The sequence below is a fragment of the Pezoporus flaviventris genome, unplaced genomic scaffold (assembly GCF_033815535.1).
Source record: "Pezoporus flaviventris isolate CSIRO_AGI_PZ_B2104156 unplaced genomic scaffold, CSIRO_AGI_Pfla_v1 ptg000215l, whole genome shotgun sequence".
Lineage (NCBI taxonomy): Eukaryota > Metazoa > Chordata > Aves > Psittaciformes > Psittacidae > Pezoporus > Pezoporus flaviventris.
The window spans coordinates 98,454-115,817 of NW_026892763.1; the positions used below are offsets into that span (position 1 = coordinate 98,454).

General features: G+C 61.2%; 1 protein-coding gene across 1 annotated transcript in view; it reads left to right on the forward strand.

The window, feature by feature from the left end:
* Positions 1-17,364, forward strand: part of ARAP1 (ArfGAP with RhoGAP domain, ankyrin repeat and PH domain 1) — a 41,756-nt gene that overhangs the window by 4,113 nt on the left and 20,279 nt on the right. The window contains exons 4-13 of the mRNA XM_061442140.1: positions 1,439-1,596; positions 2,152-2,222; positions 2,924-3,021; positions 5,642-5,749; positions 11,342-11,411; positions 11,855-11,975; positions 12,075-12,268; positions 13,059-13,365; positions 13,452-13,537; positions 14,957-15,139. Of these exons, the coding sequence (XP_061298124.1) occupies positions 1,439-1,596; positions 2,152-2,222; positions 2,924-3,021; positions 5,642-5,749; positions 11,342-11,411; positions 11,855-11,975; positions 12,075-12,268; positions 13,059-13,365; positions 13,452-13,537; positions 14,957-15,139 (1,396 nt within the window). The remainder of the gene's footprint in view (positions 1-1,438; positions 1,597-2,151; positions 2,223-2,923; positions 3,022-5,641; positions 5,750-11,341; positions 11,412-11,854; positions 11,976-12,074; positions 12,269-13,058; positions 13,366-13,451; positions 13,538-14,956; positions 15,140-17,364) is intronic.

The window sequence follows — 17,364 nt, forward strand, 5'->3', positions numbered from 1 at the left end:
ATGATGATGCTTGCCCCTGTTGAAGGTGATGCTTGCCCTTGCTGGGATGATGCTTGCCCTTGTTGGGGTGATGCTTGCCCCTGTTCGAGGTGCTGGTGATGCTTGCCCTGCTGGGGTCGCAGTGCTGGGTCCTTGTGTCCACACCTCAGTAATGGGGTGATGCTGCTATGGGTGCAGAGGAGCCCCCGGAAGGTGATGGCTTGATGGCAGAGGCACATCCCTGTGAGCCCCGGGTGCTGGGGTTTGGCTTTGGGGTGCAGGGGTGACGGAGCCCCCATGGGGGGCCACGAGGACAGCACCAATGTGGCCCTCAATGCGCAGACCCCATTGGGCTCTGTTGTCACCTCCTGTCCCTGGGTGCCACCAGCCGCTGCCTGGGCTGTGTGGCCGCTCCGTGCCCGCATTCCCAACCACCATTCCCTAATGGATGCGTGGCTGTGGCTGGTTCCCACAGCGATGGCTGCTGGGAAAGGAGGGCAGCGTGTCCCAGAGCAGCACCATGGGAGCCCAGGGACCAGCACAGGGGTGCTGGTGGCGGTGCTGGGCTGTGACGTGGCCGTGGGCGCCCTGGGGCCGGCGTGGGGCACAGCGGGGATGGGGATGGTGGCTTCAGCACCAGCGTGCCCAGGGCAGGGCTTGGGGCCGGATGCACTTTGAGGTCCCTGCAACCCATCCCGTTCCGTGGCGGTTCCATGGTGAGGGGCTCGCGGTGGGGCTCTGCCTGCCTCCTCAGCCCCCTCCCTGCTCAGTCGGGTCCCGCATCCTTTTATCTCCTCAGGAAGCTTCCTCTCCGCTTCCTGCCCTAAAACCAGCTCCATAAATCCCATGGCTTCTGTTCATGGTGGGGAAGCAGGAATTGAGTGCAGAGCGGGAGGCAGGAGCAGCCCGTGGGCACGAGGAGGGTCCCTGGGCTCCCTCTGGCCAAGGTCTGGGGTTCTCAACCCAGGAGAGCCCCAAGGCTCCATCTCCGAGGGTTGATCCCTGGCATCAAGCTCCCAGCTCCTTGATGCCATCTTCTTACCGGGATCCCTGCTTCCCAGCCCACTGTAGGGCCCCGGGTAGGCAGGGAGCCCCCCAGTTCCCCCCATCCTGCTTGGGGCACCCCAGATCCAGCTGGGGACGCACCAGGAGAGCATCAAACCTGCTCCAGGATGTGCCTTCGATGCCATAGGTGGCTTCTGGTGTCCTTGGGGGGCAGATGAGGCACCGGAGCCGCAGCCCTGGTGATGGGGAAGTGAGGCTGGGGGCAGGAAGCTATTCCCAGGCTGGAAAAGCACTGGGATAACCTGAGGGAGGTCGATGGGACCCAGTCCATGGGCTTGGATCTGCTGGCGCTTGGGGTACCGGATGCGGTGGGGTCTTCTCGCCCCATCTCGTGATGCGCCAGGGTTGGGAAGGGGAGGCTTGGGCTGCTCCAGGTTTGCTCCTCTCTCCATAGCACCCCTGCCAAGGAGGGGGTCCCCATCGCCGAGAGACCCCCTGGTGTCCCCCCGTGCCCCCCATCCCCACCGCTGCTCCTACCCCGCTCCAAGCCCCCGGCACCGCTGCCACCGGAGCCGCCCCCCAAGGCCACCGTCCCCTTCGTGCCCCAGTTTGGTGAGTACAGGGGTACCCTCGGCCCTTCCCCTGGCCCAGGGCATCCCTTGGCATGGGCCCATCCCGCCCCAGCCGTCCCGTGGGTGCCGTGCTCCCGCTTGGTGGGTCCTTCCCTCCTCCGTCCCCTCTGGGATGGGGGTTCTCCAGGGGTGCGGGGTGTGGGATGGGGTTCGGATGCAGCATCTCCTGGAGGAGAGCACAGCGCTCTGAAGGCACCAGTTCCTGGAGCCTTCTGCTCTTCCCCAGGGGTCACCATGTTTGAAGCAGGCCTGGTTTCACTGGGGTGATGCTGGGCGGGCAGGGGCACAAGAGCAGGGATGGTGCCAAAGTCCCGTCCCGGTGGTGCCGCGGCGGTTGTGCCATTGCCACCGGTGGGACTTTGCCCTTCCCAGCTCTTCTCCAGGCTCCGGATAAAGCCCCCATTGTTGCCCTGGAGCCGGGGTTTGCCAAGGGCAGGGGCACCAGCCAGCGCTGGCGCAGCCCCGTGCAGGCTGGGACGGGCAGGGGGTGCAGGACCCCTGGCTCCATCCCAGCATCTTCCCTCTGTTCCTGCAGATGACTCGGACTACGAGGACTCGGCCTCGGAGGAGGAATTAAGTGGAGCCGTGGGGGAGATGGCTGAGAAGGTTGGTCCTGGAGTCATGGAATGGCTTGGGATGAAGGGAGCTTAAAGCCCCTCCAGCTCCAGCCCCTGCCACGGGCAGGGACCCCTTCCATAGAGCAGCTTGCTCCAAGCCCCTGTGTCCAACCTGCCCTTGAGCACTGCCAGGGATGGGGCAGCCACAGCTTCTCTGGGCACCCTGTGCCAGCGCCTCAGCACCCTCCCAGGGAAGAGCTTCCTCCCCATGTCCCATCTAACTCTTCCCTCTGCCAGGCTGAAGCCAGTACTCCTCATCCCATCCCTCCATCCCCTGCCCCAAGCCCCTCTCCAGCTTTCCTGCAGCCCCTTCAGGCACTGGAGCTGCTCTCAGGTCTCCCCTTCAGGAGCCCTCTCTTCTCCACGCGGTTCTGTGGTCCCAGCTCTCAGCCTGCCCCATCCCACGGGAGCCGGGTGACCATTCCCGGGGGAGAAGCGCTGGTGCCGGGCTGCTTTGGAGGTGCTGGGGAGCACCCATGCAGTGTGCAGAGCGGGGTCCCTGCCCCGCCGAGCGCCCAGAGCATCCCTGCAGCTGCCTGCATCCCGCCCGTGCTGCGTGCGGGTCCCCCTGCAGCGCCGCACCCGGCTGAGCCCCGCAGCGGGGCCGGGGGCTGCTCAGCACCGCCCGGGCTGCCCTGGCCGCAGCAGAGGGCTTGGAGCACTGGGGGGCTCCCACGCGTGTCCCCGCAGGAGGAGGCCGAGCCCCCGGCACCGCGGTCCCTGCGCGCCAACAGCCTCGACAGCGAGGATGAGCTCAGCGAGGAGCAGGGGGAGGCTGCGCTGCGCAGGTACGGCCTGGATGGGACACGTGTGTGTGTGTGTGTGACACGTGTGTGTGTGTGACACGTGTGTGTGTGACACGTGTGTGTGTGTGACACGTGTGTGTGTGACACGTGTGTGTGTGTGTGACACGTGTGTGTGACACGTGTGTGTGTGTGTGACACGTGTGTGTGTGTGTGACACGTGTGTGTGTGTGACACGTGTGTGTGTGACACGTGTGTGTGTGTGACACGTGTGTGTGTGACACGTGTGTGTGTGTGACACGTGTGTGTGACACGTGTGTGTGTGTGTGACACGTGTGTGTGTGTGTGACACGTGTGTGTGTGACACGTGTGTGTGTGTGTGACACGTGTGTGTGACACGTGTGTGTGTGTGTGACACGTGTGTGTGTGTGACACGTGTGTGTGTGACACGTGTGTGTGTGTGACACGTGTGTGTGTGTGTGTGACACGTGTGTGTGTGACACGTGTGTGTGTGACACGTGTGTGTGTGTGACACGTGTGTGTGTGACACGTGTGTGTGACACGTGTGTGTATGTGTGTGTGTGACACGTGTGTGTGTGACACGTGTGTGTGACACGTGTGTGTGTGACATGTGTGTGTGTGACACGTGTGTGTGTGACACGTGTGTGTGTATGTGTGTGTGTGACACGTGTGTGTGACACGTGTGTGTGTGACACGTGTGTGTGACACGTGTGTGTATGTGTGTGTGTGTGACACGTGTGTGTGACACGTGTGTGTGTGACACGTGTGTGTGTGACACGTGTGTGTGACACGTGTGTGTGTGTGTGCAGGATGGGACATGTGTGTGTGTGTGTGTGCAGGATGGGACATGTGTGTGTGTGTGTGTGCAGGATGGGACACGTGTGTGTGTGTAAATGGGGATGTGTGTGTGTGTGCAGGATGGGACACGCGTGTGTGTGTAAATGGGGATGTGTGTGTGTGTAAGTGGGGATGTGTGTGTGTGTAAGTGGGGATGTGTGTGTGTGTGCAGGATGGGACACGTGTGTGTGTGTAAATGGGGATGTGTGTGTGTGTAAGTGGGGATGTGTGTGTGTGTGCAGGATGGGACACGCGTGTGTGTGTAAATGGGGATGTGTGTGTGTGTGCAGGATGGGACACGCGTGTGTGTGTAAATGGGGATGTGTGTGTGTGCAGGATGGGACATGCATGTGTGTGTAAATGGGGATGTGTGTGTGTGTGCAGGATGGGACACACGTGTGTGTAAATGGGGATGTGTGTGTGTGTGTGTGTAAATGGGGATGTGTGTGTGTGTGCAGGATGGGACACGCGTGTGTGTGTAAATGGGGATGTGTGTGTGTGTGCAGGATGGGACATGCATGTGTGTGTAAATGGGGATGTGTGTGTGTGTGTGTAAATGGGGATGTGTGTGTGTGCGTGTAAATGGGGATGTGTGTGTGTGTGTGTAAATGGGGATGTGTGTGTGTGCGTGTAAATGGGGATGTGTGTGTGTGTGTAAATGGGGATGTGTGTGTGTGCGTGTAAATGGGGATGTGTGTGTGTGCGTGTAAATGGGGATGTGTGTGTGTGTGTGTAAAGGGATGTGTGTGTGTGTGTGTAAATGGGGATGTGTGTGTGTGTGTGTAAATGGGGATGTGTGTGTGTGCGTGTAAATGGGGATGTGTGTGTGTGCGTGTAAATGGGGATGTGTGTGTGTGTGTAAATGGGGATGTGTGTGTGTGCGTGTAAATGGGGATGTGTGTGTGTGCGTGTAAATGGGGATGTGTGTGTGTGTGTGTAAAGGGATGTGTGTGTGTGTGTGTAAATGGGGATGTGTGTGTGTGTGTGTAAATGGGGATGTGTGTGCGCGTCAGCGTCGGCAGAGAGCGCTGGTCCGTGTGTGTGTGCGTGCAGAGCTCGGGGCTGTGCACGCGTGTGCACACGCAGTACTCATGTAGGGGAGCCCGCGTGTGCACGCGTGAGCAGGGAGCAGCTCTGCGCCTACCCGGGTTTGGGGATCCCCCTGGCCCCCATTCCCAGGGCTGGAATCCACGTCCCTCCTGTCCCAGGACCTGGGGGACCCCCACCTATGGGACCCCCACCTATGGGACCCCCACAAGGGGATCCCACCTATGGGACCCCCATCAATGAGACCGCCACTTAGGGGGACCCTACCAGGGAAACCCCCACTATGGGACCCCCTCCAATGGGACCGCACCAGGGGAATCCCACCAAGGGGACCCCATTAATGGGACCGCCACCAATGGGACCCCCAGCAATGGGACCCCCACTGTGGGACCCCCACTATGGGACCCCCATCAATGGGACCCCCACTATGGGACCCCCACCATGGGACCCCCCTCAATGGGACCCCCACTATGGGACCCCCACCAATGGGACCCCATCAATGGGACCCCCACTATGGGACCCCCACTGTGGGACCCCCATCAATGAGACCCCCACCAATGGGACCCCCACTATGGGACCCCCACCAATGGGACCCCCAGGAAGGCCCCCCAAGCCCCCCCCATCCCTGCTGCTGAGGCTGCCTCCTGCTCTGCCTATGCCCCGGGGAAGGACACGGGGAGGCCGCAGCGCGCAGGGGTGGCGGGGAGGGGGGGGGATCTCACCCTCCCTGTCCCCACCCCCCCCCGCTCCATGTCCGCAGCCCCAGCCCGCACCCAGCGCCCGCCTTCCCCAGCGGCACGGACATGGAGGGGTCCCCGCTGCCAGCCCCGCTCAGAGCGGGGTGGTTGGACAAGAACCCACCCCAGGGGTGAGTGATGCCATTGGGGGGGGGGGGGCACGGGACCCATCCCTGCGCCTCGGGGGGGTCCCCCTGCAATTCCTCCCGCTGCATCCCCAGCCCCGGTTTAACCCCAAATGGGTTAAACCCACTCATTCTGGGGTGCAAAAGCCTTGGTTGGGGTGGGTGCCAGCAGCACTGAGCCGGGGGGGGAGCAGGGAAGGCTGCAGTGAGCTTCCCGCTGGATCCTGCGTGGGAATGAGCTGCCTTTGCTCTGGGGAGCCCTGGAATAGCAGCGGGGATGTGGGGGGATCCCTAGGGATGGTGCCAACCCCCGGCGCCTCCATCCGTGGGTGCGGCGGCAGCGGGTGCTGGTGGCTCTGCCTTAGGGGTGCCGGCTCCAGCCTGGGGCTCACGGCCTCGGTGCGCGTGGTGCGGAGCTGTGGGGCTGGGGAAGGAGGAACTGGGAGCCCCGGGAGAGCAGCGGGGCCATGGAGTGCACGGGAGGGGTTTGTGGTGCTGCAGGAGTGAGAACATGGGTGCTATGGGTGTCTGCGTGCTCAGGGACAAGAAAGTGCGGGGAGCCCAGTGCGCCCAGTGAGACCGGTGAGACCAGTGAGACCAGTGAGCCCAGTGAGACCAGTGAGCCCAGTGAGCCCAGTGAGACCAGTGCACCCAGTGAGACCAGTGAGCCCAGTGAGACCAGTGCACCCAGTGCACCCAGTGAGACCAGTGCACCCAGTGCGCCCAGTGAGCCCAGTGCACCCAGTGAGCCCAGTGGGCCCAGTGAGACCAGTGCGCCCAGTGAGCCCAGTGCACCCAGTGAGCCCAGTGAGACCAGTGAGCCCAGTGGACCCAGTGAGCCCAGTGCACCCAGTGAGACCAGTGCACCCAGTGAGCCCAGTGAGCCGAGTGCGCCCAGTGAGACCAGTGCACCCAGTGAGCCCAGTGGGCCCAGTGAGCCCAGTGCGCCCAGTGAGACCAGTGCGCCCAGTGAGCACAGTGAGACCAGTGTGCCCAGTGAGACCAGTGCGCCCAGTGAGACCAGTGCACCCAGTGAGACCAGTGCGCCCAGTGAGCCCAGTGAGCCCAGTGAGCCCAGTGAGACCAGTGAGCCCAGTGCGCCCAGTGTGCCCAGTGCGCCCAGTGAGCCGAGTGCGCCCAGTGAGCCCAGTGAGCACAGTGAGCCCAGTGAGCACAGTGAGACCAGTGCCCCCAGTGAGACCAGTGGGCCCAGTGAGCCCAGTGAGCACAGTGAGACCAGTGCCCCCAGTGAGACCAGTGCGCCCAGTGAGCACAGTGAGACCAGTGCGCCCAGTGAGCCCAGTGAGCCCAGTGAGCCCAGTGAGCACAGTGAGCCCAGTGCGCCCAGTGCGCCCAGTGAGCCCAGTGCGCCCAGTGCGCCCAGTGAGCCGAGTGCGCCCAGTGAGCCCAGTGAGCACAGTGAGACCAGTGCCCCCAGTGAGACCAGTGAGCACAGTGAGCCCAGTGAGCCCAGTGAGCCCAGTGCACCCGGTGAGCACAGTGAGCCCAGTGCCCCCAGTGCGCCAGTGCACAGAGTGAGCACCACACGCTCACTTCCGTCCCATCAGGGAACCTGCTTAAAGAGCCCCTGCTCCAGCTGGGAGCAAAACCTACAGGAGATGGGAAGGGTGTTTGGGAGCTGCTGCACTGGGGCTGCAGACGGGGGAGGAGGGGGAGGAGGAGGAGGAGGAGAAGGAGAAGGAGGAGGAGGAGGAGGAAGAGGAGGAGAAGGAGAAGAAGGAGCAGGAGGAGGAGGAGGAGGAAGAGGAGCAGGAGGAGGAGCAGCAGGAGGAGGAGGAGGAGAAGAAGGAGCAGGAGGAGGAGGAGGAGGAAGAGGAGCAGCAGGAGGAGGAGGAGGAGGAAGAGGAGGAGGAACAGGAGCAGCAGGAGGAGCAGGAGGAGGAGGAGGAAGAGGAGGAGGAGGAGGAAGAGGAGCAGCAGGAGCAGGAGGAGGAGGAGCAGGAGGAGGAGGAGCAGGAGGAGGAAGCTCAGGCTGCTTGCAGTGTGGCAGTGGGGCTGCTGGGGAAGTGGAAGCACCGGGAAGTCCCTGGGAAGCTGCTGATGGGAGCCTGGGGGAGGCAATGGGAGGCAAACCGGGACCCCAACCCCTCAGCATCTAAAAGCAATGGGAGGTCAGAGCGGGGCTGGGGGTGTCTGTGTCCCGTGGGACAGGGATGAGCTCCCAGGGCAGAGCCAAGTGGTTCTGATCCCTGTTTTGATCCTGGTTTTGATCCCAGGTTTGATCCCCGTTTTGATCCCATTTCTGATCCCTTTTTTGATCCTGGTTTTGATCCCAGCTTTGATCCCGGTTTTGATCCCATTTCTGATCCCTTTTTTGATCCTGGTTTTGATTCCATTTCTGATCCCGGTTTTGATCCCATTTCTGATCCCTTTTTTGATCCTGGTTTAGATTCCATTTCTGATCCCGGTTTTGATCCCATTTCTGATCCCTTTTTTGATCCTGGTTTAGATTCCATTTCTGATCCCGGTTTTGATCCCCGTTCTGATCCCAGTTTTGATCCTGGTTCTGATCCCGGTTCTTATCCCAGTTTTGATCCCATTTCTGATCCCATTTCTGATCCCGGTTCTGATCCCGGTTTTGATCCCATTTCTGATCCCAGTTTTGATCCTGGTTCTGATCCCAGTTTTGATCCTGGTTCTGATCCCAGTTTTGATCCCATTTCTGATCCCGGTTCTGATCCCGGTTTTGATCCCATTTCTGATCCCTTTTTTGATCCTGGTTTAGATTCCATTTCTGATCCCGGTTTTGATCCCATTTCTGATCCCTTTTTTGATCCTGGTTTAGATTCCATTTCTGATCCCAGTTTTGATCCTGGTTCTGATCCCAGTTTTGATCCCATTTCTGATCCCGGTTCTGATCCCGGTTTTGATCCCATTTCTGATCCCGGTTCTGATCCCGGTTTTGATCCTGGTTCTGATCCCGGTTTTGATCCCATTTCTGATCTCAGTTTTGATCCTGGTTCTGATCCCAGTTTTGATCCCATTTCTGATCCCAGTTCTGATCCCGGTTTTGATCCTGGTTTAGATTCCATTTCTGATCCCTTTTTTGATCCTGGTTTAGATTCCATTTCTGATCCCGGTTTTGATCCCATTTCTGATCCCTTTTTTGATCCTGGTTTAGATTCCATTTCTGATCCCGTTTTTGATCCCGGTTCTGATCCCAGTTTTGATCCTGGTTCTGATCCCGGTTTTGATCCCAGTTTTGATCCCATTTCTGATCCCAGTTTTGATCCCATTTCTGTTCCCATTCCTGATCCCGGTTCTGATCCCAGTTTTGATCCTGGTTCTGATCCCAGTTTTGATCCCATTTCTGATCCCGGTTCTGATCCCAGTTTTGATCCCCTTTCTGATCCCATTTCTGATCCCGGTTCTGATCCCGGTTTTGATCCCATTTCTGATCCCAGTTTTGATCCTGGTTCTGATCCCAGTTTTGATCCTGGTTCTGATCCCGGTTTTGATCCCAGTTTTGATCCCATTTCTGATCCCAGTTTTGATCCTGGTTCTGATCCCATTCCTGATCCCGGTTCTGATCCCAGTGGCTGCTGCTGGTTCCAGAAGGGCCGAGCTCTGGTGTCACGTGTGGGGATGGCGAAACCCTTCCTGAGCAAACAGACCCTTGGGCAGCAGCCCCAGGCTGGGTCCCCATCCCGCAGGGATTCCATGGAAGAGCCCTGCTGGGATGTGTTCCCTTGGGACACGGTGCAGGATGGAGGGATGGGGATGGGGACACGGTGCAGGATGGAGGGATGGGGATGGGAACACGGTGCAGGATGGAGGGATGGGGATGGGAACACGGTGCAGGATGGAGGGATGGGGACACGGTGCAGGATGGAGGGATGGGAACACGGTGCAGGATGGAGGGATGGGGATGGGGACACGGTGCAGGATGGAGGGATGGGGATGGGAACACGGTGCAGGATGGAGGGATGGGGACATGGTGCAGAATGGAGGGATGGGGATGGGAACACGGTGCAGGATGGAGGGATGGGGACACGGTGCCGGATGGAGGGATGGGGACACGGTGCAGGATGGAGGGATGGGGATGGGGACACGGTGCAGGATGGAGGGATGGGGATGGGGACACGGTGCAGGATGGAGGGATGGGGATGGGGACACGGTGCAGGATGGAGGGATGGGGATGGGAACACGGTGCCGGATGGAGGGATGGGGATGGGGACACGGTGCAGGATGGAGGGATGGGGATGGGGACACGGTGCAGGATGGAGGGATGGGGACATGGTGCAGAATGGAGGGATGGGGATGGGAACACGGTGCAGGATGGAGGGATGGGGACACGGTGCAGGATGGAGGGATGGGAACACGGTGCCGGATGGAGGGATGGGGATGGGGACACGGTGCAGGATGGAGGGATGGGGATGGGAACACGGTGCAGGATGGAGGGATGGGAACACGGTGCAGGATGGAGGGATGGGGATGGGGACACGGTGCAGGATGGAGGGATGGGGATGGGGACACGGTGCAGGATGGAGGGATGGGGATGGGGACACGGTGCAGGATGGAGGGATGGGGATGGGAACACGGTGCAGGATGGAGGGATGGGGATGGGAACACGGTGCAGGATGGAGGGATGGGGACATGGTGCAGAATGGAGGGATGGGGATGGGGACACGGTGCAGGATGGAGGGGTGGGGATGGGAACATGGTGCAGGATGGAGGGATGGGGATGGGGACACGGTGCAGGATGGAGGGATGGGGACATGGTGCAGAATGGAGGGATGGGGATGGGGACACGGTGCAGAATGGAGGGATGGGGATGGGGACACGGTGCAGGATGGAGGGATGGGAACATGGTGCAGAATGGAGGGATGGGGATGGGGACACGGTGCAGGATGGAGGGATGGGGATGGGAACACGATGCAGGATGGAGGGATGGGAACACGGTGCCGGATGGAGGGATGGGGATGGGGACACGGTGCAGGATGGAGGGATGGGGATGGGGACACGGTGCAGGATGGAGGGATGGGGATGGGAACACGGTGCAGGATGGAGGGATGGGGATGGGAACACGGTGCAGGATGGAGGGATGGGGACACGGTGCAGGATGGAGGGATGGGGATGGGGACACGGTGCAGGATGGAGGGATGGGAACATGGTGCAGAATGGAGGGATGGGGATGGGGACACGGTGCAGGATGGAGGGATGGGGATGGGAACACGATGCAGGATGGAGGGATGGGAACACGGTGCCGGATGGAGGGATGGGGATGGGGACACGGTGCAGGATGGAGGGATGGGGATGGGGACACGCTGCAGGATGGAGGGATGGGGACATGGATTAAAACTGGGATCAAAGCCAGGATCAAAATTGGGATCAAACCAGGATCAAGGGATCAGGATGGGGACACAGCACAGGATCGATGCTGAGGTGGCCCCAGGCTCTTGACAACTGGGGCGTGAAGCACATTGGAGTCACCCCAGTTCAAGGGCGCTCGGTGCAGCCTGGGGATGGGGGGGAGCAGGGAAGGGGCTGCCCCAGTCCCGTGGGGCCCTCCCTACACCCTGTCCTCAGGTGCCCCATTGGGGGGCAGCTGGGTCACCTCCAGCGGGTCCCTTCCAGGTCCTACATCTACCAGAGGCGCTGGGTGAAGCTGGATGCTGAGCACCTGTGCTATTTCGACAGTGAGAAGGTGGGTTGGGGTCTGGGGCTTGCGGGGAGGAGGTGGCAGAGGAGATGCCCCTGTGGGGCCGCATCCTGCTGGGTATGGCGGGGAGCAGCAGGGGGTGGGTGCTGGGGTGATGCTGGTGGGATGCGGGATGCTCGGAGCCTGGGGTGGTCTCCATCCCATCATCCCAAGGCCACGGTGAGGCTGAACCTCAAATCCTGTGTTCAGCTCTGGGCCCCTCACTGCAAGAGAGACCTTGAGGTGCTGGAGCAGGGACAGGGCAGGGAATGGAGCTGGTGCAGGGCCTGGAGCCCAAGTGTGATGGGGAAGGGCTGAGGGACCTGGGGGGTTCAGTGTGGGGAAGAGAAGGCTCAGGGGGGACCTGATGGCTGCCTACAAGTGCCTGAACTGGCTGGTTCCATGGCCCTCTGGTGCTGAGCAGTCTCTCCCGCTGTCCCCTGCTCCAGGACGCCTATTCCAAGCGCTTCATCCCCGTCTCCTCCATCTCCCGCATCGCCAGCGTCGGGGACCAGAAGTTCGAGGTCATCACCAACAACCGCAACTTCGTGTTCCGTGCCGAGAGCGATGGTGGGTTCCCGGCTCCCCGCCTGCCCCTGCGCCCCACGGGAGGAGCTCGGGAGCTTCCCGGCCCCGGGCTCGGATCCTGACCCATCCCCATCCCCGCAGCCGAGCGCAACGAGTGGATCCGGACCCTGCAGCAGGCGGCGGAGGAGCGGAGGAGGACATCGGGGTCCCCAGGCTCCAGTGGGGCCCCCGCCGAGCTGCCCGACAGGAGCGGCTTCCTGGAGCTGCGCGGCTTCAAGCACAAGCTCTTCGTGGTGGTGGCTGGGGACAAAGTTCTCCTCTACAAGAACGCTGAGGTGGGTGGCGGGGATGAGGTGACACCATGGGGCAACGCGGGGATGCTTTAGTGGGGACCCTTCCCTTTGCACCCGCACACACAGCAGTGGATGAGGTGACACCATGGGGCAACGCGGGGATGCTTTAGTGGGGACCCTTCCTTTTGCCCCCGCACACTGAGCAGTGGATGAGGTGACACCATGGGGCAACGCGGGGATGCTCTAAGGGGATCCCTTCCCTTTGCACCGGCACACACAGCAGTGGATGAGGTGACACCATGGGGCACCCCAGGGATGCTCTAAGGGGATCCCTTCCCTTTGCCCCCGCACACACTGAGCAGTGGATGAGGTGACACCATGGGGCACCCCAGGGATGCTCTAAGGGGATCCTTCCCTTTGCCCCCGCACACTGAGCAGTGGATGAGGTGACACCATGGGGCACCCCAGGGATGCTCTAAGGGGATCCCTTCCCTTTGCCCCCGCACACACAGCAGTGGATGAGGTGACACCGTGGGGCACCCCAGGGATGCTCTATGGGGGACCCTTCCCTTTGCACCCGCACACTGAGCAGGGCAGCAGTGAGCTGGGGGTGCCACCCCCTAAATGGGGACAGCTCAGCCCCCACAGGCTGCTGACACTGGGGCTGCAGCCCCTTCTCACCACCCGCTCCAAGCTTTGGGGTTCCCCAGGAGCACCGAACCCACTGGAGATGCTCCATAGGGATGGGAGCCAGGCAGGGAAAGGGGCACGGCAGCTCCTGCATCGCCCGTGTCCCTCCGGGACGGGTCCCCATTGCCCACCCTCACCCCAGGACTATCGCCTCGGCATCGGCATCACCTACATCGAGATGAATGTGGGCAACGTGAAGGAGGTGGATCGCCGCGGCTTCGACCTCACCACCCCGTACCGCACCTTCAGCTTCGCGGCCGACTCGGAGCAGGAGAAGGAGGAGTGGGTGGAAGCCATGCAGCAATCCATCGCCGAGGCCCTCTCCAACTCCGAGGTGGCCGAGAGGATCTGGGCCCTGGAACCCAACCGCTCCTGCGCCGACTGCGGCTCCCCCAAGCCCGACTGGGCCTCCATCAACCTCTGCGTGGTCATCTGCAAGCGATGCGCAGGTGCCCGCATCCCGAGGCTGGGGACCGCGTTGGGGTGGCTTCTCCCATCCCAAAGCAGCTCCTCAACGGCTTTGTCTCGCTGGCAGGGGAGCACCGGGGCTTGGGTCCTTCAATCAGCAAAGTGCGGAGCCTGAAGATGGACAGGAAGGTGTGGACGGAGGAGCTGATCCAGGTATTGGTGCAGATCGACCCCCCCAAAGCCCCTTTTTGGGGGGCAGAAATCCCCTCCCCATGGCAGAGCCATTGGTGCTGGGCTGAGGACTTCCCCAGCCTTTGGGGTGACGCTGCGGTGGGTTTGGCCCCTCGGCATCCTCCATCCCCATCCCTGTGGTCCGTGGACACCCGCGTGGTGAGGACAAGCAGCGCTTGTGCGCCGGTGCTGAGGAAGTGTTGCAGTGGAATGCATGGACACAGACGGGATTCATTCCCAGCCCCAGCCCAGCCGCATTCCCAGCCGGCAGACCCTGGCTGGCCCCGCTCTTCCCGACCTTTCCTGCTCGGATCCCGCATTCCTTCCCGAGTCCCACCCGCGCTGCCTCCGGCATCGCCTGCTCCCCGAGCCCCCAAACGCTTCCAGCTGTGCTCCATCCCCTCCCTTCTCCGGGATTGATGCCCAAACCCAGGATGCTGCCAGCATCCCATTCCCACCCTGGCTCTGCTGCTTAGGGATGCTGGCAGAGCTCCCAAGGGCTCGCTGAGGCAGCGAGAAACCTCTTCATGTCAGGCTGAGCATCATTCGGTACCGGGCAGTGGGGTGGCGAGGAGCCAGGGAATGGCCTTTAAATCCCCCCGGATGGATGCGGAGCATCCCGCCCCTTGCCGGCAGCTGGATGCTGCATTCCAGATGTGGTTTTCCAGGCAGGAAGGGGGGTCAGGGGCTGCGGGGGCTGCAGACGTTGGGCTGAGCCGGGCTGTGGGGCTGCCTTACTGCAGCGAGTGGGTGCTCCTGTGCACCCCATGCAGCACCCGTCACCCCCCCGGTGCACCCCACTGCTCCCTGGGCAGGCACAGCAGCAGCTTTGGGCTCCGAATGTCCCCATGAGCGGAGCTGCTGCCGGGCTCATCCTGCAGGAGGAATCCTGGAGGAGCTGTTGGAGCAGGGCCAGAGGAGGCCACGGAGCTGCTGCGAGGGCTGGAGCAGCTCTGCTCTGGAGCCAGGCTGAGAGAGCTGGGCTGGGGCAGCCTGGAGAAGAGAAGGCTCCTGAAGGGGAGACCTGAGAGCAGCTCCAGTGCCTGAAGGGGCTGCAGGAAAGCTGGAGAGGGGCTTGGGACAAGGGCCTGTAGGGCCAGGCCAAGGGGAATGGCTTCAACCTGCCCCAGGGGAGACTGAGCTGAGCTCTTAGGCAGAAGCTCTTCCCTGTGAGGGTGCTGAGGCGCTGGCACAGGGTGCCCAGAGAAGCTGTGGCTGCCCCATCCCTGGCAGTGTTCAAGGCCAGGTTGGACACAGGGGCTTGGAGCAAGCTGCTCTATGGAAGGGGTCCCTGCCCGTGGCAGGGGCTGGAGCTGGAGGAGCTTTAAGCTCCCTTCATCCCACCCCATCCCAATCCCAGCCCCTCTCCACCCCCCCCATCACCCTCTCTTTGTCCCTCAGCTCTTCCACCACATCGGTAACGCTGTGGCCAACCAGTTCTGGGCCGCCAACGTCCCCCCCAGCGAATCCATCGGCCCCGGCAGCGGGAGCCGGGAGAGGAGGCGCTTCCTGACGGCCAAGTACCGGGAGGGCAAGTACCGGCGCTACCACCCGCTCTTCGGCAACCAGGAGGAGCTCGACAGGGTCCGTGCCTCGGGGCAGCGCCTGCGGGTCCCCTCGGGTGCTCGGGGTGGGGGGTGCTGAGCCTGCTCTGGGGTGCAGGGTCTGCCCAGGCAGGGTGCCCAGCCTAGGGTATGGGCTGGGTGGCTTCTTAGCCTGTGTGTATCCCTGTGTGTATCCATGTCTGTATCCCTGCCTGTATCCCTGCCTGTATCCATGTCCGTATCCCTGCCTGTATCCCTGCCTGTATCCCTGTCTGTATCCGTGTCCGTATCCATGTCTGTATCCATGTCTGTACCCTTTCCTGTATCCCTGCCTGTATCCCTGTCTGTATCCCTGTCTGTATCCATGTCTGTATCCCTGCCTGTACCCTTTCCTGTATCCATGTCTGTATCCCTGCCTGTACCCTTTCCTGTATCCCTGTCTGTATCCCTGTCTGTATCCCTGCCTGTATCCCTGTGTGTATCCATGTCCGTACCCACGTCTGTATCCCTGCCTGTACCCTTTCCTGTATCCCTGTCTGTATCCATGTCTGTATCCCTGCCTGTATCCCTGTGTGTATCCATGTCCGTACCCATGTCTGTATCCCTGCCTGTACCCTTACCTGTATCCCTGTCTGTATCCCTGTCTGTATCCCTGCCTGTATCCCTGTGTGTATCCCTGTCTGTATCCGTGTCCGTATCCATGTCTGTATCCCTGTGTGTATCCATGTCCGTATCCCTGCCTGTATCCCTGTCTTTATCCATGTCTGTATCCCTGCCTGTACCCTTACCTGTATCCCTGTCTGTATCCATGTCTGTAGCCTTGCCTGTATCCTTGCCTGTATCCCCACCTGAATCCCTGCATGTATCCCTGCCTTTATCCCTGTCTGTGTCCTTGCCTGTGTCCCTGCCTGAATCCCTGCCTGTATCCCTGTCTGTATGGCTGTCTGTATCTCTGTCCTTATCCCTGTCTGTATCCCTGCCTTTATCCCTGCCTGTATCCCTGCCTGTATTCCTGCCTTTATCCCTGCCTGTATCCCTGTCTGTATGGCTGTCTGTGTCTTTGGCCTTATCCGTGGCTTTATCTCTGTCTGCATCCCTGCTTGTACCCCTGCCTTTATCCCTATCTGTATCCATGCCCTTCTCCCTGCCTTTATCCCTGTCTGCATCCCTGCCCTTATCCCTGCCTTTATCCCTGTCTGTATCCCTGCCTTTATTCCTGCCCGTATCTCTGTCTGTATCACATCACCCCCATTGCACACCCTGTATCCCCACTGGGTACCCTGGGCTCTCCAGGAGGGACAAGCCGGATGTGGGAACAGGGAGACATCTCTGATGGGGCACAACCAGCCCCATTTCCAGGCTGGAAAGCCCAATCTGGGATGGGATTCCCCATTCCACAGCCAGGTTTCACCTCTTCCCAGCTTGGAAATGGCATCGGGGTCCAGCATTGGGCTGGAATGGGGTTGGTGTTGAGGGGGACGCTGTGATTCCAGCATCTTCCTACAGCGACCAGCACCCAATTCACTTCCATTCATCCATTCCCATTCCCAGCCATGGGCATGGTGCTGGGTTGGGGCTTCACTCCACTTTGCCCCACTGGCACAAGGAATGATGTCCTGGTACAGGGAATGCCGTCCCAGCACAGGCAATGCCATCCCAGCACAGGGAATGCCGTTCCAGCACAGGCAATGCCATCCCAGCACAGGCAATACCATCCCAGCACAGGAAATGCCGTCCCAGCACAGGCAATGCCATCCCAGCACAGGGAATGCCATCCCAACAATGCCATCCCAGCACAGGCAATGCCATCCCAACAATGCCATCCCAGCACGGGCAATGCCATCCCAGCACAGGCAATGCCATCCCAACAATGCCATCCCAGCACAGGCAATGATATCCCAGTACGGGCAATGCCATCCCAGTACGGGCAATGCCATCCCAGCACGGGCAATGCCATCCCAGGACGGGCAATGCCATCCCAACAATGCCATCCCAGCACAGGCAATGATATCCCAGTACGGGCAATGCCATCCCAGCACAGGCAATGCCATCCCAACAATGCCATCCCAGCACAGGCAACGCCATCCCAGCACGGGGACCTCCGTCCCCGCTCCCCCCCGCATCCCTCCCCGTCGGGCCCGTCGGCCCGCATGTGCCTTTGTTTGTGTTCCTGCCCCGCTCCCGCCCCGTGACCTCAGCGGCTCCTCCGCCCCAAACCTCCCCTCCCTCCCTCCCCTCCTTTGTCCCGCTCGGCCGCCGGCTCCG